Source organism: Microchirus variegatus (genome assembly GCF_963457635.1).
Source record: "Microchirus variegatus genome assembly, chromosome: 1".
Classification (NCBI taxonomy): Eukaryota; Metazoa; Chordata; class Actinopteri; order Pleuronectiformes; family Soleidae; genus Microchirus; species Microchirus variegatus.
Window position 1 is genome coordinate 20,464,636 of NC_139802.1, and position 21,499 is coordinate 20,486,134.

General features: G+C 42.0%; 1 protein-coding gene across 1 annotated transcript in view; it reads left to right on the forward strand.

Annotated features, from left to right (window-relative positions):
- The window catches only part of mcl1b (MCL1 apoptosis regulator, BCL2 family member b), a 34,748-nt gene extending 14,493 nt beyond the window's left edge, over nt 1-20,255 (forward strand). The window contains exon 4 of the mRNA XM_083890088.1: nt 20,128-20,255. Coding sequence (XP_083746214.1) covers nt 20,128-20,131 — 4 coding nt within the window. The 3' untranslated portion in view covers nt 20,132-20,255. The remainder of the gene's footprint in view (nt 1-20,127) is intronic.
- The last annotated feature ends 1,244 nt before the right edge of the window (nt 20,256-21,499 follow it).

Here is a 21,499-nt window from a genome sequence, read left to right on the forward strand (position 1 = left end):
TTTAATATTACTATTTTTAAAAAATGGTAAATCTTTGTATTTATATAGCGCTTTTCATAGTGTTTGGTTTCATGGAAACACCAAACCCAAGGATCAGTAAAGTAAAATAAATGGTTAAAAACAAGTGAACAGTTTAAGTCAATAAGACTGGACATTAGAGCTATTAAAAAGTAGGACTACAATGTACTTAAAATAATAATAATAATAAAAAAACATAAAGTGAACATAACGAATGTGCTCACCTACGTCACATGTTGACAATTTGAAAATATTCTTACAACAAAATTGTTCTTCTGCAAATGTGGCCGCCATCTTTGTTGAAAAAAAAAAAAAAATCAGCCAGCGCGCTGAATTCGCAAAGCATCATGGGTAATTTAATCAGGGTTAGGGCAAAAATTGAGGGTTAGGGGAGGTATTGGGATGGGGCCAAAGGAGTAAAGATAAAACAAGCAGTGAATTAAAGACCTGCTCACCAGACTCACGAGCACACCTGCACGTTGCCTCTGCTGCACATAACCAAACAAACGCACAATTCACTGAAAGATGGACAAACATACATACTACGCTTATCTTAAATCCCACAAACACACAATCTTAAAAAAAACATAAAATATGTCCTTTTATCAGCTTGTAATCAGAGTTTTTATTGGAATCATTTATGACTTGTTTGGATGTAACTGAACCGAAAGCGTTAACTGTTCACACGAATAGACTCTTTGATTTCCTCATACCTGTTTGAGGCGTAAATGGAACAGGAAGAAATTTCCAACATTGGCAAATTAAGTCAGTGTGACTATTACAAAAAGAAAAAGCCCTGCGGTAATTCCTTTTATTTTATTTAACATCACTGATGTTAGTTTTTTTTTTTATTATTTCTTCCAATTGAAGTTTATCAAGGCTTTAAATCAGATCAACTTGGCGAGCATGGGATCAAAATCCCCGTGAAATGACTGCGTGGGTGTTGTGTGATTGTAATGTTAAGGGCATGTAAAGCAATAACGATGGCTCCGTTTCAGTGAAATTAGATTAATGATATGCCTCTTAGTTTTTTTCTTTTTCTTTTTTACTTTGTCTGGGTGATTAAGCGCCGTTTTGCGTCGCTTTTCAAATATACGTGTCAGTGAAATCTTGTGTAAATTGGAAAAGGAATCTCGATTTTCTATTTTTTATTTGTGTAACATAAGCATGAAGTCACGTGGTGTGATAATATACAGTCAAATCTGTCTGAGGCTTAAAACGTTGTATAACAAATCTCCTTTTTAGTATTTTGCGTCAAGCTTTCGGCCAATATTTACTTTGTATTACATTTAAAACGCACAAGACGCCATCAAGAATATGAACTACTCTAATCCAACAACGAGAATAAAGATATATAAACGTGTAACTTTATACATTTTGCCTCGAAATACTGTCCTGCTGCCTACACGCACACTAACACACTCACTTCACAATGATTAAATTGCAGCCTTTGCCAATTGCTAACTGCGTCGTTTCAGATTACCATTAATTGTTCAGCCCTCGGTGCACACACTGTATGTTTAGTCTCAGGCCAGCGGGGCCACACGGTGTGTCATGTAACCTGAGCGTCTTTGTGTGGATGCTGCCGTTTGTAATTCATTATTTGTTCATCAACAGAGGTGTTTCCAGGGAGTTTGGGGGCCCAGGCAACAGGGACAGGGAGGGGGGTGGGGTGGGGGGGGGTGTTTGCAACTAAACATTTCTACTTTATACGGTATCTTCCTCCTCCTGCCGCAGCAGGCTCGTCGTATGGGACCTCACGATCGAGGGGTCTCCTGTACATGAACGTAGAAATTAACTTCAACTTCAAGAAGTTGCCTTTGCCGTTTCTCCCCTGTGGCAACGCCCATGCACATCAGTGAGCCAAGGGGTATAGTCACAAATATTTATTCAGTATCAACTAGAGCTACGACTAACGTCTATTTTTAAAGTTGTCATAGATAATTAAAAAAATTATTATTCAGCTGGATCCCTCAAACCTGTTTGAGTTCAAAATAATACAACCAAAGAACAGAAAGCACATGGAAGCATGTGATGTCATTATCAAACTCCTGCATCCGTACCCTATTTGTTCACAAGAAGACGATAACAGTGATGATTTCAATGGAGGACACAGATAAGTGTAAGATAAATGTGACGCCAAAACATCTGGAAAAATGCCGTGTGGACGTTTATTCTGGTCACAAACTCGACTCGAAGTGACGTAAACGATTCAGTCAAGGTTCCACCTCCTCCCCGATGACCTATGAACTCACGCTGTGTTGTGAACGATGATTGGTCAGGGGTCATACTCGAAAAAAGACATGGCAAAAAATCTGATCGATAATCTGATATCGTGACCATCGCGAAAGACACAAATGTTATAGAGTCTGATCCCGGCATCAGTTTTTGACTGAGGACTGTGGGAGGAAGCCAGAGTACAGGAAGCCAGAGTACCCGGAGAGAACCCACTTACAGTTCTGGAACGGCACGGCATGACTCAACTCTTTTTTTGCTTTACCATTAGCGATAGTAGTAGTTTAGTGCTGGGCACGTTAAGGTGTAAACTGCTTTTAACGGTGTCAACGTTAACGCACATTAACGCATGACGCCTTTCCATGAAAGGCTGGAAAAGGATGTGCGTGACGTCATGGCACTGGAGTCCAGGCACCGTTTATCACCGTTAGCTCCTTTAGTGCTAGGAGCGGTCTGTTTATTAAAGGAAAAGAGCAGCGCTAACAAATAACCAGCGTACCAGTGTACTGTGTATGTGTGCCTCTGTTTTTAAAGTTTAGCGTTACTTTAGAGACTCATTTTAACAATCGGGAGTCACGTAAACATGACGTCACGTGCGTCTTTTTCCAGTCAGTTGTCGGCGTTATTGTGCCCAACATTACTTTTTATTAGTACACTATAAGGGAAATAAGGGTTCCAAAAGTGTTCTTCTACAAGGGCTGAGGACCTGGAACCATTTACTTCTGAAAAACCCTTTCCCCAAAGAAAGGGTTTTTCAAGGGTTCTTGGTGGAAACCTCCAAAAGGGTTCCAGGTGGAACAAGCCAAAGAACCTTATATAGTTCTACTTAGCACTTTTATTTCAAAAAGTGTACCACTTAGTGGAACAAATCTAGAGCTGCAACTAACGATTATTTTCAGAATCTATTAATCTGTCGATGTTAGGAAATGCTGAAAAAATGTTGATCATTGTTTGTCAAACCTGGAAATGACAATGCTCTCAAATTTCTTTGAGAATCCACTATTCTGTGCACAGTAAAATATTTTTGCACAGCATTTCCAGTGAAAAACAAAAAAGAGAAGGGGAAAAAAAAACCTAAGGAAAACAAGTTTTCATGTGACCATCACAAACAGATGACTGGCATCAGAAAAGCTATTTTCTGATGCCAGTCACAAGTTTTAGACAGGAAATGGATCACACAGTACCACATTATCATTCAGACCTCAGACCGCAACAAACCCCAGAGTCATGTACGGCCTCATGGAAGTCATATTCCATCCAGTTTGCATCGTCACGACAGCTGGAAATGGAAAATGTAGCTAAACTGGATGAGCTGGGAGAACAAAGTGCTGCCAGAGAAAAGGTGTGCTGCTGGACGACGAGCAAATTCATGTTATATTTGTTATATTCAGTAGCTAAAAGCTCATTTTAGACGGAGGCTGTAGACGAAACAAGATTTTATTCCGTTTGTTTTTCATTTTTTCGTTTGTTTCAGTTTGTCTTGAGGAACCATCTCACGGCAGATTTTACTGAGAAAAACACTGTCAGCAACAATGAGAATCATCTTATAGATCAGATATAACACGTCCCCCCCAACACACTTTCTGGACGGCTGTGGATCGGCGGTAAAGCGGGGTTGTCTAACTGTAGTCTACTGTATATGCTGACATGTCCCGAAGCAATACATGTTCCCGAGTTACTTCTGGTGGCTGCGCACCCTGGCACGATGTGAATCAGAGCGTGGATACCTGAGCCGAGTCTGTCTAGACCTGATGTGGTAATTTTAATCTCTTTTTCCGGAAACGTAGAGTGAAATAGAATGAATTCAAATGGCATTTTTTGTTTTTAAAAACTTTATTAAAAAACACAGTGTATACATTTAACGATCTATAACAAGTGAAATGAGTCATTATAACTACAAACTGATCAGTGATTGAGTCTGAAATTTCATGTTTGGGGTCACCTAAACATTTTTTTTTGTTTTCCATTAAAAGTCACACTTTTATTCACCAAAAGAGTTGCAAAATGAATAGAATATATATTCAAGACATTGACGAGATTAGAAATAATGATTTTTTACTCAAAATAATAATTTTGCCCTTTCATCAAAGAACCAGCAAAACTGTTTTCAGCTGTGCTAACATCATTGCACAAGGGTTTTCAAGGGTTTTCTAATCATCCAATAGCCTTCTAACACCATTAGCAAACACAATGTACCATTAGAACACAGGAAATGGGCCTCTATACATATTCTATTAAAAACCAGACGTTTGCAGCTAGAATAGTCGTTTACCACATTAACAAAGTATTTCTGATTCATTTAATGTTATATTCATTGAAAAAGAAAAATAAGGACATTTCTAAGTGACCCCAAACTTTTGAACGACAGTGTCTAAGGATAACGTTTGACATTTGCCTTCATTGTAAAACAAAGGCGAGCAACCGCCTACATGACAATCGGAGAAGCTTTCAGCTGAGGCCTGGTTCACACCGGACGCGTCATGTGTGCACTGCTGCGCTGCGTTCCATCATGTTTTTCAGTTTCAGCATCCATGTGAATAGATTCGAGTGATCACAGTGCATCTCAGATGAGTCTCCCTTTTGAGTTTTTGGCCCTTTTTTCTTGTTGGCCCTAACCCACTTGCGGTTCCCAGCTGTTGATCATGATACTGACATTCTACCAGATAACACCGACACCTGTCATTGCAGCTTTTAGGCGTCGAGGCTGAATATGAGCCTCCCTCTGTCTGAGTAAACAAAAAAATCCTGTGACCTTTTTTTTTCCTGTCGGAAAGCAGAGTCATAATCACATTTGTGGTTTGGCGAGATGCGGGGTGAAATGCGGCAACAAAAATAAATACAGGATGCACGTTGGGTTCGGTCAATATTTTCTGATAGAGTGAATGATTGAAGCGAATGTGTGTGTTAATGGATGAACTGTAAAGCACGTTGAGTGGACATCAAGGCTTGCTAAGCCTATTACAAGCCATTAACCATGTCCTGTCCTTGTGCTAAGCTACGCTAACGGCTCAAACTATTCATTCTGTGGGATAACAAGTGAAACACCTTCAGTGTGAACTGCTGGACCAACAATCGTCTCTCTTAAAGGCTCAAATGAGCCGAGAACCACGATAAACTCTCGCCCTAGTTAACGTCACAACATTTTATCTGCGAACGCTGTCGCTAACACAGTAACCACAGCGGAGGATGTTCTCAGATGCTCAGAATATCAAACTCCTACATGACACCGACAAAGGAAACTCTCTTACAAGTGTGTGAGTGTGTGTCGGAACTCATGACTGTACCGAAATGGAATTAACACCCACCCTGAGTCCCTCCACACACACACACACACACACACACACACTTCAAGGACACAGGAAGACAATATCACACATCACTCAGGACTCGAGCTATTTCTGAGCTTTATGACCGAGGAACAAGTGTTCACACCATACCACAGTGAACCCACCGGAACTGTTCACACCAGTTCATTGGTTATTAACCAATTACTAAATTAAAGGAGACATATTATGCAAAATCAAATTTTTAATCATTTTAATCCTTATATTTGGGACTCTGGAGGCCCTATCAGTCGCCAAAGTGTGAAAAAAGATGACTCAGTCATGTTTTTGTGGTCCGCCTCAGTCTAAGTACAGGAGATAAAACACACGATGTTGACTTCTGCACTCATTGCTACGTCACAATGAGACATTTCTGGAATTGTTGTCTCGTGGAGCTCCACTTTGTCCCTAAAAAACAGGCGAGTGCAATAGTATCAAAAAGAGCGGAAGTCTGTGAAGTGTTCTATTCTTGGCTGCACAGTGCAGCACAGAGTTCTACACAAACTTCCAGCCTCAGAGGATTTACATTTTATATATGACGGCAATGTGCCGGCTAGAGTCGGCAAATGATGGCTTTTCCAAATGCTAACTGCTGTTAGCTGCCAGAGCCTCAGTGATGCTGATGTGTTTCCTGTGTCTCATTTGCATTTAAAGAGACAAGCACTCAAAAGAGAGCATTCTGAACAGGGCTGTTTTGGCAGAGTGATTGAACTGCTGTGGTGCTTCATCCTTAAGGTATTTTGACCAAAGCATGTGACAGACATGTTCATTAGGACACCAGGGAACTAGGTTCACTTGGAGAAATAGGGTATAATATGTCTACTTTAAATTGATTAAGCCCTGTTATTTTGCAGATTCTCCCATGTCAATATTTTCAGTTTTCTTTGCTCGTATGACACACAACCACCTTTATTGCTTCGTCAGGTTTTTTTTTTATTGTTATCTTCGTGTTGCTGACTTATCTCACACTGTGGTGCAGCATTTTGAACGTTATCTTTAGACCTTTAAGCGCAAAGATCAGCTTTTAAGCTGCAGAACGACCCGTCTTTGATATTTTATCTAAGAAGTATCTTCAGCCTTAATAAGTAAATAAGCCTAAAAAATGGTGTGATTAGATAAATACACTGAATTCAAGTCAATGACACTGGTGCATATTTCCATTCTTTGCAGTGATATGACTTGAGGAAATAGGTGTCGACTGAAACCGCATCAGGTTTTGCCAATGAAACCCGAGAAGCGTGAGACAGACGGGGGAAAAGCTTTCCTGAGAGAACGGTCCCCGTGTGACGACACGCGGTGTAACGTGCACTGATTAATAATAGAGATACATGTCTGTCCTCGGGGCCGAAGGAAGACACGCCATCGAGGACGTCCACACGCACGCACACACAAGGTCAAGGCGGTCCGAGCTGAAGCCGTCAAACTTTATTGACATACACTTGAGTATAATCCAGTTTTTTTCCATTTGTTTTCTCGCTCTACACACACGTACAATATATATATGTATATGTATATATATACCCAACAGCTTAGATGAGTTTGTTTAGGCAGAGTTTGTGCTTGTTGTAGTCTTGTTTTTCAGCTTCGGGGCAAACCCCCCGACCCCCGACTTTAAAACTCAGAATTATGACTTTATTCCCGGAATTCTGATTTTAAACTCAGGATTCTGACTTTATTCTTGGAATTCTGACTTTATTCTCCGAATTCCAAATTTATTCTCAGAATTCTGACTTTTAAAGGGACACTGTGTAGTATTTATGGGTTTATCTGACCCAAAATCTACTTTTTTATACATATTATGTGCTCCTGCATTGTCTAGTCGCTGTATAATAGTTTTTGTTTCATTTTCGTAGTGTTTCAAAAAGTCATGTAAAATAACATGGTCGCGGGCCGCGGTTGCTTTGCCACTGTTAGCAGCGAGACGCCATGTTTCTACCTGAGCCTGTAAGGACAAACGCGAGAGAACAAATCAAGGGTCGCTTTACTGGTAGCGGAAGTCCCGTTGTTCATGTACAGAATCTGAAGAGATTTTGGGGGATGTAATCTCTCAGGTTATGGTTTCTTGTTTGCATGTTTCTTGTTGAACCCTGACCCAGCAAATTGAAATAGAAATCTGGGCCCTGGTCCAGTCCCTGGTCAGACTTTTGTGGTTTTGCAGACTTTCATAATTCCCTGATGATGATGATTTTTTACACTTAAGGTTTATTGTCGTGGTTTCTATCCATCAGACTTGGTGGATTGTGATAAAACTTGAATGTTTTGAGCCACATAAAATCTCAAATCTTGCCTTAAATCTCGCTAAATTTTGATTTAGGCTGGTCTTTAGCTCAATTCCCATGAAATTTCATTTGCGGTTGGTGTCATGGTTTGCGCTCTTGCCTTCGCAGCAAAAAGACCTGCGTTCGCGACCCCGACCAGAACAAGGGCTTTGCTGCACGGAGTTTGCATGTTCTTCCCGTGGTTTCCTCTGGGTTCTTCGACTTCCTCCCACAGTCCAAAGACATGCAGATTTGGGGATAAGGTAAATAGGACACTCTAACTTGACTATACGCGTGAAGGTAAGAGTGGATGGTTGTGATGGACTGGCGAACTGTCCGCCAATCGCTGTATGTCAGCTGAGATTGGCACAGCGGTAAAGTGGTAGAAGATGGGTGGATGTTCACGTTAGGATGAGCTGCCCACAAAGGCTGTACTCGATTATCAGAATCCCATTTAGCATTTCCTGAAATTGTTTAATGACATTTAGTGGCTGGAGAAGTGAAAGCTTGTTGCAGGCATTGTGAGTCTCTCTGGGGTGGGGGGGGGCATATAGAATCTGATCCATATACATGACAGAGCAGCAGGCAGTCGGGTCCTGCAGGTGTGTAAACCAACCTCAGGTTTTCTGTGTCCTGGATTTCACCTGACAATCTCAGGTGATCTGGCATACACTCGCAATCGGCCGCGCTGCATTAGCTCAGTGATCCGAGGTGTTCCCAGGCTTCACTGACAACCAGCCGCGAGTCTAGAAAAACAAGAGCATAGCGTGAAGGAATGCGGTGAGCACCTTCGATGGGCCCTGGAGAAGGTCAGCGGTTTACATAAACAGAGAAGGAGCACTGTTGTTTGGTTCCTGCACCTGTACCTTTAGTGGAAGGAAGGGCTGACTTGTCTTGTAACAAAATATCGTGACACAGGTGAAGGAATGTCAGGTTTTTTTTAGGCTTTACTTTTTTTTACGTGTGCTTGTACTTTCTTGTACAAATAGTCAACACAGTTTGCACTGTGTGTGCACTCGCTGTGCCTGGAACCCTTATCAGACAAGTAGACGCTGTCTTAAGGCCACATTATACTTCTCCGACTGCGTATGCATTATCCGACTGCGTCACCACGGAGACCACTCGAGCCTTTATACTTCTGCGTCGTGGTGACGGATAGGCGCTGCAATTTCCCGCCCGATCAGTAGGGGTCGCTGCGCAAGGTTGTTGTGCTTCTGGCTACAGTGAGCAATGGCGTCGAGAGAGAAAGAGAGAGAAAGACTGTTGTTGTTGAAACAGTGGCAGTTTCTCACTTTTCTGTGTCACGGAACGCAGTTTTAAGATAATTTGAGGCGAGAAATTGGCCATTTAGAGTCTAAACATGTGCTGTGTGTGTTAAGACGTATTTATAGTTTGGCAGCGACGTTCTCGGCGGGGATCAGCTCCGCCTCTGCGGACGCTCGGTGCTCACTGTGAGCCGGCAAAGAGCAGCGTTATCTCGGCCTGTCCTGAGGACCAATCGCAGCTCTTGCCGTCTCTGTTGTCTCTTGACGGAGTGACGGACACTTAAAAAATATTTTGTGCAGTTGGAGACAACGCAGAGGCTCTTCGACAGGCTCTGCGTCGACGCAGAGTCTCTGCGTAACCTACGCAGAGACTCTGCGTAGGTTACGCAGAGTCTCTGCGTAACCTACGCAGAGCACTTTACGCAGGAGTATAAATTGGGCTTTAGTCTGCATTTGCAAGTGACTTATTTGTGGGTTGTCGCTCCAGGATTTTAGATATGGGTCCTTTTCGGAAGACAATGAAAACAAGGGGATGAAAAATATCAGGTACCGGTGGCAACGTATCAGACATGGGTTTCAAGACCTTTCGTGTCAATGCAGCCTGAGTGAAAACATGGCTGCCAGCAGGGACCGTAGCCACTTAACAAAAGGCTCACACAAGTTAATCTACCTCAGCTTAAATGTAGATAGATATAGATGTACACTACTGTTTGTGGTTTGGGGGTTTGGGGTCACCTATACAATTTGTTTGTGTTTTCCATTAAAACTCACACTTTTATTCATCAAAAGAGTTGCAAAATGAATAGAAAATATAGTCAAGACATTGACAAGATTAGAAATAATGATTCAAAGAACCAGCACAACTGTTTTCAGCTGTGCTAACATCATTGCACAAGGGTTTTCAAGGGTTTTCTAATCATCCAATAGCCTTCTAACACGATTAACACAATGTACCATTAGAACACTGGAAATGGGCCTCTATACACCTATGTACATATTCTATTAAAACCAGACGTTTGCAGCTAGAATAGTCGTTTACCACATTAATAATGTATAGAGTGGATTTCTGATTCATTTAATGTTATATTCCTTAAAAAAAAGTGAGCCCAAACTTTTGAACGGTATAGAAAGGCAGCAAAGTCTAAAACAAGTATGTTACAAACTGGAAACTGAAGTGTTTATTTTTGCACTCTCCTCCTTCACCAAAGTCCATGGAGAAAATGTGTTTTTTAAATTATTTTTTATTATTATTGTTGTTATCTTGCATCTACCCACGCACACGCACACATTTCCTCTATGGACTTTGGTGCAGGACGAGTGAGTGGATTACATAGTCTACAGCTGAGAGTCTGCTATGTATCTGTTTTTCCCTTGCGTCACCACTGGCAGTCGTGTTTTCAGCTGTGTATGAGACACTGACACACGTCAGTCACTCCCACAACAACACTATCCGCCGAGACGTCGGAATAACACTCATTTTAGAGGCTTCATGTCTCAAGCACAAGGTATGTATCTCGGGGCTGCTCCACATTTAAATATAACCCACTCGAGACGGTTTGTTTACCAGGCAGAATGTATTTTGTCGTCTCTGTACGATAAGAACAGGCACAGTCATTTCCTCACCGTGGCCTCCAGTCATTTCCAGAGAAGAATGTTTTCCTGACCGCGTTTTTGTCTCATCAGCCCCCACATAGAAAAAAAAAAATTCCCCTGCTTCACCTGCACAAATCTCACACCTTCTGTGTGTGTTTTTTTTTTTTTTGAGAAAAATGTTGGCCAACTCTTGCCTCCTACACACAGACACACGTCTTAATTAAAGGACTGGAGCCAGAGGATGGGGGGAAATACACAGCTCTGTTTCGAGAATGTGATCTTTCTCTTCCCACATTCTTTCACTCGCCCACGCTCCTTAAAGAAACAGCGCCCTTGAGTTTCACCTTCAGACAGCAATGAGTGACTCTCTGCTGATAAGAACAGCTGTGTTAAAGTGCTATTCCTCCCAAAATTGAATTGCTGTGGTTTTAGTGTCTTGGTGGTGCACACATCACTGCTTTTTTTTCCTTGAAGGTTCAAGGCCCAGCAGGATACATCAATCTTTATTGAGGACAAAGTTTTAATCCAGTGTGGATATAAATCTGAGGCATTCTTGAGGTGATAGCTGAAAACCCTTTACTAATTTACTAATGAACTCATGCAGTGATAATGAATGATATATGATAAACTAGAAAAGCACTCGGAGAGTGCAGACCTCCACCATGGCAGCTCAGTGCCTACAAAATACACCCTGCCGGTGCGCCTGGGTCAGACATCGAGTGCTGTAACTTGTGATAGCGTCTACGGATCACGGCCAAAATGTAATCTTGTTCTTGTTCCTTGTCCCATTTCGGGCATTTCCTGAAAATTTCCTCCAAATCCGTGTGTGACTTTTCGAGTTATGTTGGTCACTAACAGATAAACAAACAAACTCCGGCGAAAACATATACCTCCTTGGCGGAGGTCAATAATCTGGTGACCATCGTGGAAGACACAAATATCGTATAGTCTGATTTGATACATTTAGCAATGGACTAATGCCTCTTTTCCACGACACAGTTCCAGCACGGCCCGACTTGGCCAACATTTAGAAAAGGAAATATTTAAAATATCAACATTTAACAGAGGAGTCTGGTGTATTTAGTGAGATTTCAGATTTCCTCTCGCCATATTTCAGTTCAGTGACTGTGTCGTGCAGGGAGTACTGAACGATTCTGTGAACATATCTATTTAATCGACTGACTCTAATGATTCAGTTGCACTGAAAAAAAAGTCACTCGTCACCCGTTTGTTTGTGTCGAGTTTGTTGCAGTCGTTCTATTACGAATCTGACCATGGAAAATGACACCAAACCGTGTAGAGCTGAGCCGAGCCGTGCCGTGCCGTGCCAGAAACCGTGTCGTGGAATAGTGTTGTGTTGGTCATGAGTGATTCGTTCGAAAGTACGAATCATTTGAGTGAACGAACTGACTGGGATCACTTCATGAACTGATTCGTTTCTTTCATAGTTCAGTTGAGCTCAGCAGCGAGCGTGGCGGCTGGGAGTGGAACTGCCGCGTTCTGTGAATCACTCGTGAAGTCGTTCGCGGACGCCGTCAATCACTCGTGAATCTTCGGCAAACGACGCCAGCCAACGTGCGCCGAGCGGGGAGGGCGTGACTAGTAAGAAGAACTGTGTCTGCCGTGCTGCTGTGATTCGTTCGTGCTGTCAGTCACTGACTCAGTCATGATTCGCGAACGAACTGACACACAGAGAGCTGGTGAACTGTGGCTGTGGACTTGAATCTCATGAACGAACTGAGAGCTGATGAACTGTGGCTGAGGAACGAACTGACACGCAGAGAACTGGAGTACTGTGGCTGAGGACATGAATCTCGTTCGCACTGTTACTCACTCACTGACCCGCAAACATACTGCACTCAGGGAGTACGTGAGTCATGTAGCAGGGCACTGGGCTCCTGTTAAGCACTCAATGATTCGGTGAACAAATCTTTTGAATGAATCATTTTAATAAACGGATTCTGGTGATTCAGTACACTCAAATCCCATCACTATCGTGGAAAATCGGCAGTCTTTGTATACAATTTGGCGGGTTTGACAGGTTTTTAACTGTGTTTGCTGATGTTCAGAACAGAACGGAGACAAACAGGAAGTGTGAGGAGAAACATGTTACACAGCGACTTCAGGACTGGTACAAATGACGAGTGTAAAACTGTCATACTTTTTCTGTCTGAAGCATTTCACAGCCAGTGTCGTTCAGTTCTCTCTTCTATTCCGATAGTCCTTTTTTGGCTGTGACTTCCTGCTCAAACGTCTCTGTAACAGCACAGTGTCGCTCAAGCAGCGATCTGTCGCCTTAGAGAATGGGGAGAGCGAAAGATAAAAATGTCGCCATGGTAACGTTATTGTTATCATAGTAACATTGTTTCTGATCTCGGCTGTGTTTTCTTAGTTTTCCTCAAAGAGACTCAAACCTCACCTCAAGCAGACAACGGGAGTCACCTGAGTGTGTTGTTTGTTCTATTTGGGAAGAAAACTGGTACATACTGAATAACCGGCACTTCACTTTGTGTTTGAATGTAACAGGTTCTACGAGCCGATAAATAAATTACAACTACACAGTTACACACTTAAACTGGGTAAACTCATGATTCACCTTTGTCTTTCTTGCTCATTATGGATGAGTGCACTGGTGTGTGTGTGTGTGTGTGTGTGTGTGTGTGTGTGAACTGTGCCCTGCTTTACAGTCACGGAAACTCTGCATTCTTGTCCTGTGGTCCAGTTACTGGACAAGCTGACCAAATCAAGTTAGTCAGCGACAATGAAGAATGTGGCTGAATAATGCAGTTGGTAACACAGTCTGCAGGAAACAGGTGACCTCACCATCACCACCTCCTTTTTCTGCAGAGTTAGGACTCCACTTCTCGCTCATTGAAGCAAACCGAATCAGGTTACATAACAAGGTTTTTTTTGTTACCTTTGTGTTTCATTTATGAATGTAACTTCCCAAGATTGCTCTCTGCTTCCTCTTTTCTGACCTTTTCGGCTTCCTTGTCATGATCATCTGCTTTTTCCAAGTCGCCGCACGAAACTGTGACCACAGTCATGCTGGTTGGAAAAAAGTGTGAGAAGCTTGATGTCATTTACAGACTCTGCCTTCCTCTTTCCCAGCCTGACTTGGTTTGCTTCCCGTCTAAAGTCAATTTATTCTGTGATGCGTTTGAAAGCCACCTCACAAGAGCAGACTTGTCTTTGGCAAAGTCATATACCTGTAAATGCATGTCAGCTAAAAGCCTGCTCTTTCTTTCTTTCTTTCTTTCTTTCTTTCTTTCTTTCTTTCTTTCTTTCTTTCTTTCTTTCTTTCTTTCTTTCTTTCTTTCTTTCTTTCTTTCAGAAACAGCATTTCAGTTTTGAAATTCTGAGTTCGGCAGAAATAGGAAGAATTCAGGGGGAAAGTAAATTGTTTTCTGGGAAGATTGAGTGTTTAAAAACTGAACTGTGCAGCTTTTGAGTTTGTACCGCGCTGATTTAGCCTATCAGCGCCATACAACTCACGTTGGCCGTGTGATATTCTCACATGACACACGGGACGTGAACATGAATATGATTTATGTCAAGACGGGTGAAGGCAATGTCGACACTGTGCTAGTAAAGGAAACATGCTCCCTCAGTCTGGTCTGATAGTATTGCTTGTTATTCCAGATGAAGGAAGCAGCTAAGAAATAATGTTCAGGGTTTCCCAGGGTGTCCTTGAAATCCTTGAAAGTTTTTCAATAACATGGGTCAAGTTGATATTGAGATAAATGTCTCACTTGTTTGTTATGACGCCACCTACTGTTTCCTGCCTTGCATTGCTTGACGTACGTAGACAAGGCCTAACGTAGAACAAACGTCGTTAGTACTACACTCTTAGAAATAAAAGTGCGAAGTAGAACCATATAAGCTTCTTCGGCTTGTCCTCCCCCCTTTTTGGCTCCAGGCAGTTCCACCAAGAACCCTTTTAAATCCCTTTATTCAGGTAAGGGGTTTTAAAGGGTTCTCTGGATCAAAATGGTTCTTACTGGAACCATTAGTGTTACCAAGAACCCTTGAAAAACCCTTTCTTCGGGAAAAGGTTTTTCAGACGCAAAAGGTTCCAGGTAGAACCTCAGCCCTTGTAGAAGGACCCTTTTGGAACCCTTATTTCTAAGAGTGTAGCGGTGTTGTGCACACTCTCTACTGTCTCTCTCTTTATCTCTGCTGTTGATGTGACATGAGCGAGTAAAGTTCAGACAAGAGAGAGCAAATGACGATGTGATGCCTGGGAAATTCCAAGATCTCTGTCTCATCAAAGACAAATGACAAAGACTGACTTCTTCTGATCCCCAAAAAGGACAAGCGTCAGTGCTGCAAATCAATACAAGTGGACGCCATCGTGGCCGAAGAGGCTCTTACAAGTTGTCTTCCTGTCTTGAGCTGTGTCAGCACATTCAGTCTTTCGTGGGAAACCTGGACTTTACATTGTGTCTGTTTTTCGAAGACCAAACATCATCAACAACAACAACAAAATCATCAAGAGTCAAACACACACTGCTCCACTTGTATTACAGTGGGAACCACCTGGGCTGGATTTCCTGTTTGTTTGTAATGAAAAGAGGGGATTGTGTGTGTGTGTGTGTTTGCTTGTTTGGAGGCGATTTGAATGCAGCATGGTTAAACAGGAACAGCGAGCAAGCTTTCACTTCAGCTGCAGTTCTTAAAGCCTTTCAGCCTTGGCCTTTGTCCCTGCTTTGAATAGCAAGGTACATACTTTGGTAACAAAAAAAAAGAGAGACATGAAATGAACCCAAACCCAACCAAAGAACAGCTGGCAACACAACTGCCGTTAACGTCTGTCAAGTCAAGATCCAACCTGCTCTCCACTTTTACACTCACCCCAGTTCGGTTTTTCCAGTTTTCCTTTTGTTTTGAGTACACAGTGTGTGTGTGTGTGTGTGTGTGTGTGTGTGTATTGCCTCTTTAGGACCTTTTCTCTGGCATAAACACTGACCTTGTCAGGACCAGTAGTCCTCATGGAGATGGCCCCTAATGAACTGGTTAAGACGTGGATTGTGGTTATGGTTAAGGTTAGGGATAACACTTTGTTTTGGCTGTTCACATGAATGGGTTAGAGTTAAGGGTGAGTTAGTGCACTGCCCCTCAGTGCACAAGTAGAATAGTTGCACAACCCTGTGTGCGTGTATTTGTTCCCGTGTCGCTCCAGTCAATAATATTCCCACGTATTTCTCTGGAAAATGAACTGACTGAGTGACAGAGTGAGTGAGCAACACAGAGGAAAACAACATCAGCTGACTGTGAAGGCAAACAGCAGCAGATCAAAGGGAGCACGCCCGCCGCTGCACATAACACATGTCCTCCAGCAGTTTACTCTGCATCTGTTGACATCCAGGATTAACTTCACCTTCAAATGGAAAGTAAAGTAAAGTCAAGCAGGAGATGCAAATATGCAGCAGTGGCCAGCAGCACATTTGACCTCAGTTTTCTTTTTCTTCTTCTCAATCCTGGTCCTGGATGTTTTTTATTTTTTATATTTGCTTCGTCACCAGGGTTCTTGGTAACACTAATGGTTCCACCAAGAACCGTTTTAAAATCCTTTATTCAAGAAATGGGTTTTAAAGGGTTCTGTAGATCAAAATGGTTCTTACTGGAACCATTAGTGTTACCAAGAACCCTTGCAACAAATGGTTCCAGGTAGAACCTCAGCTCTTGTAGAAGGAGCCTTTTGGAACCCTTATTTCTAAGAGTTTACAGGACCAGGATTGAGAAAGATTGTTCTTAAGGGGCCACTTTATCCATAAAATATATAGGGTTAAGGTTAATGTAGGGTTAATATAAAATATATATGTATATTTGATACTAATTTCCAGATATAAATGTGTTATTCGATCACCAGACAGTGCATCTGAGATGCATGTCTCATTCCCAAAACAGCAAGAGGAAGTTGGGATTGAAAGAAAGAAAAGAATAAAAGCCCCACACTGTTCGTCACTGTTTCTGTCAATTATGACACGTTTTATGAGTTGAAGATCAGTAAATAAATAATAATAATTTAAAAAAATCCACAGGTCAAATTTAATCCAATTCTATATTAGAATGTGACGTAGCACTATAGACGGAAAATGGTAAATTGCAAATAGTCTGCGTATTTCACTTACTAAACAAAAGAAAAGTATTAGTACTATTCTAACTTATTAAACTGACATACAAAAAGCAGCATCCCTGCTCCAAGTGTAATTATACATACAAATAAAACCAAGTTTGTGCATAAATGGCAGAAAACAGTTATAAAAGGTAATTTACTTGCTGCGTCTCACTATCTAGAACTATCACTAACTAGATTTTCTAACTTACGACAGTCAGACAACCTAACACACGTTACAAACAATACCAATTTCGGAAGTCAAAGAACATGTCCTGGTCGTGCAGAGGGACATATCAGCATGTCGGCTATGGCATGTAGATGACATTTGGGAAATCGAACCCACAACTGGTTGAAAGACGACCCAACCGACCACTGAGCCACCGCAACGCTAGCAGGTGGCGCCACAACTAAAGTAAAGACCAGGAAATCAAACCCTAAGAATAGTCCAAGACACAGTGAAGAGGGGGCGGAGCCTGTTGTCATAACAACACATCATTTTGACCACACTACTTCACCATTTAAAAGCCCCCCCCCCCCCTTCCTCAAAAACTGTGAAGTTGCTCTATTTATGATCAAACCTTTGCTCACAGAAACAGATTCTGTCTCCTGATTGGTCCTCGTTGGCCTCATCTCGTCAGTCAGCTGTGAACGACGAGCTTAAATAGCAAACAACTCTCAGTATCACCCGTTTGAGGCCTGCAGATTTGTGTTGATAAGACACTGAAACGATAACGAAACGATAAGAAAAAGTGACAAAATGACAAAAATGCAATGTATTTTTATGTGCACAATAAAAAAATAAGCTCAGTCCTTCAGAAAGGAATCGCTGAAGCACCCCCGAGTATGAGAATGTGTGTGTTTCGACTTCACAAAATGTCAGGGTGGAGCACCGGGCTGCAGTGGCCCATATCAGCTGCTGGCTTTTTGGGGTTTTTTTCACTGCAGAGGAAAATACCCAAACATTTGCCATCATTTACAAAAACCCGAGATATTTGACTTGCTAATTTCTGTGTCTCTTTTCTGTCATCGAGTGAGAGCGAAATAATGAAGATGGGAGGCGAGGGATGAAAAAAACAGCATCTCTGTGTTCAGATTATTTCCTATGTATCAGAACGTTTTTTCAACATTGACGAGTTTTAAAGTCAAAATTCTGCATTTTAAAGTCAGAGTTCTGCATTTTAAAGTCTGAATTCCGAGTTTTAACGTCTAAATTCCAAGTTTTAAAGTCAGAATTCTGAGAATAAAATCAGAATTCTGAGTTTTAAAGTGAGAAATCTGAGTTTTAGTCAGAATAAAGAACTCAAATATTTTTTTCCTGTGAGGAAGTTTAATGTCAGAGTTCTGAGAATAAAGTCAGGATTCCGAGTTTTAAAGTCAGAATTCTGCATTTTAAAGTCAGAATTGTGAGAATAAGGTCAGAACTCAAATGTTTTTTTCCTGTGTGTGCATTATCCTCTTCCGTACTGTTCTCACTCCCAGTGATGAATCAATAAGAAGCATTTTGTGTGGGTCTCACCCCCTGCAGAGCAGCAGAGCTTGACAGCTGAGAGAGGAACAGGACTGCATGACAACATGATCTTCATCGAAAAAAGACTCGCGTCATGCTTAAGTGGGATTACGCAACGCGTTAAAGACCACTTGTTTGAATTGTTGGCGTCATCTTGTGCAGCTGTTAACCTATATTTAGTGGGACAAGTGTTTCTGCTGACACCTTCAGATACTTAATGCTGGGATTACACGCTGTAGACTCTGTGTCTCTCTCTCTGCCATATTATGTGATTGTAGAGCAGTGAATACGCAGAATGTCACACTGTTTATTAAATGTCTATTTCGGGTATGTGTGACACTGAATCTCAGGAAGTAACACTAGTTATCACCAACGCTAAAATTAGTGCACTGGACGCGTTAACAAAGGAGTCTCTTAAGTAACGCCAAACTTTAAAAACAGAGGCACACATACGCAGTACACATTACGCTAGTTTTTTGTCGCGCTGCTCTTTTAGTTTAATAAACAGACCACTCCAGTTCGACTGGAGCACTAAAGGAGCTAACACAGCTAACTGGTAAACGGTGCCTGGACTCCGGTGCCGCGGCGCGAAAAACTGCGTTACTCATTGTAACAATCGGGAGTCGCGTAAACACGTACACGCACCACAGTTTGAGAACCATGGCTCTAGAGCGCATCGGCAGTAGCTGTAGCTGGCACGTCTCTTTTAGTATTTTTAATATTATATAATATGTCTACTTGTTTCTTTCAAGTTGTGAGGACCAGCCAAACTGACCTCACAGAGATGATGTACATTTGAATTAAAGTTGAAGTAAGTAGTTTATAGTGCCATCTAGAGGAGAGGCTGAAATTTACCCCCTCCCTTCCCTGAGCGATACGGTATCCTCAGCTGGTCAAATGTCGTCCTCGTCCTCTTTCTCCGTGTCAGCAGATGAGGTTCGTGAGGTGAGGGAGAGGGCGAGCTACCGCGGCCGTAGCAGACGAAGCGGAGAGAGAGGAGGCGGGACTTCTGCTACAAGTAAAGAGACGCTTGATTTGTTCTCTCGCGTTTGTCCTTACAGGCTCCGGTAGAAACATGGCGTCTCGCTGCTAACAGTGGCTATGCAACTGCGGCCCGCGACCATCTTATTTTACATGACTTTTTGAAACACTATGAAAATTAAACAAAAACTATTATACAGCGACTAGACAATGCAGGAGCACATAATATGTATAAAAAAGTGGATTTTGGGTAATATAAACCCATAAATACTACACAGTGTCCCTTTAAGACTTGTCCTCCACAGCCACCACAGTACAGACCATACGGTACACACACACACACACACACACCTTAAACACAACCACGCCAAATGCCACTTGGCATCAGAACAGCCGGGTGTGCACAAACTGTAAATACATGAACCGATGAAACAGGTGATCTCTGTGCTGCGTTAGAGTCACGTGTGCAACACGCCCAACGCTGCCACGCTGACAGAGCATAAAAGCTGCATTCACAGGCAAGTTTGGTGCCTGAAAGCCGGATGTTTACAGCCTTTACAACTGAACAGTGACTGTACTAATACTGTTGGTGCCAGTACCTGACATGAAAACACACCTGTCACTTGTCTTCTTATCAATCTCAGGAATCATTTATTTTCTCAGCAGTCTCTGAGATGGAATGCATGACTGGTTTCATGTTTATTTGTTCAAATGTAGGAGGTTTTTAACTGCCTTTAAGTCCAGTTCCTGCAGGTGGGCAGGTAACCAGTGTCCAGTATCTGCTGAGGAGTCATGTTGTAACGTTGTGTTTCCTTGTTTTTTGCAGATAAACTCTTCATGAAAACATCACCTGAAGAAAGTTACCCAGCCTGCGTTTCACACACACACACACACACACACACAAACACCCACACACACACACAGACTGACTGGACTCAGTGACTCAACACTAACATATATAAAATAAAATAAAATAAGCCTCTCAAGGTTTATTTGAACAAATATGTTATCTTATTTAATCTGTCAATCATTTTCTCGGTTAATTGAGTAACCGTTTGGTGCCTTGACTTCCTGTCTTTGTCTGCTTTCCCACCTGTCATCACAGTCCTGCCCTTATTTGCTCCTTCGATTACTTACCTCGAATATACATATGTATGTATATAGATATATTTGTTTTGATATGAAATGATGTACAGTTCATAAAGAAAAAACATATTTATGATACAAAATGGATCCAGCGTCTTTAGCTCCTAACCCTTAGCGCCGTTATCGCGCCTACAGTCGAACTGGAGCGGTCTGTTTATTAAACGAAAAGAGCAGCGCTACAAATAACCAGCGTACCTGTGTACTGCGTATGTGTGCCTCTGTTTTTAAAGTTTAGCGTTACTTTAGAGACTCATTCTAACAATCCGCAGTTACGTAAACATGACGTCACACGCGTCTTTTTCTGCTCAGTCGTCATGGAAATGCGCCATACGTTAACGTTGACGCTGTTAACCCACCCAGCACTAATATTTAGTTAATTTAAACATGTAAAACAAAGCCTGATTTGTGTTAAACATTTATTTTGATACCAAATGCATCTGTCATCTGTAAGATATGTCCCAATGGATACACTTTAAGGAAAAGCTGCTGGGACAACTTTGTAATAAAGTTGCATCTTTTGCAATGCAATGCATGTATTTTGTAAGTGACTGTGGCAGTTTGCTGATTTCACGCCTTTAATTCCACATCTGTTCGGGTGGATGTGTCTCATTTTGCAATGAAAACTCCTCAGCCTCTTTGTTCCCATCCCATGTTTCCATACAAATGTAAATAGGGTTTTATCCTGACTTTGGTTGTTGCACACTTCGAACAGACTTTCACCATTCTTTTTTAAATCCCTCCTCACATCCTGAAGCGAGAAACAGACGTGTCGCACCCCCAAAAAAACCTTTTCTTTTGCCTCAAATGTTTTCAATAGACACAGAAAAGAATCCTGTGGGCGGGCGTATGTTTTTCTCTCTCTCTCTACAGTTGTTGAATGTCTCGGGGGAGTCTGCTGGATTATGGAGGGGATTTCAGGGAAATAAAGACAACTGTTTTTTCTGCCCTCCTATTGCATCAACCAATCCCAAAACTCACAGTCCCTGACGTACACATAAGTGCTGTTTACATGCATTTTTAACAGTGCACATATCAGCTGTGTATGAAGGGGA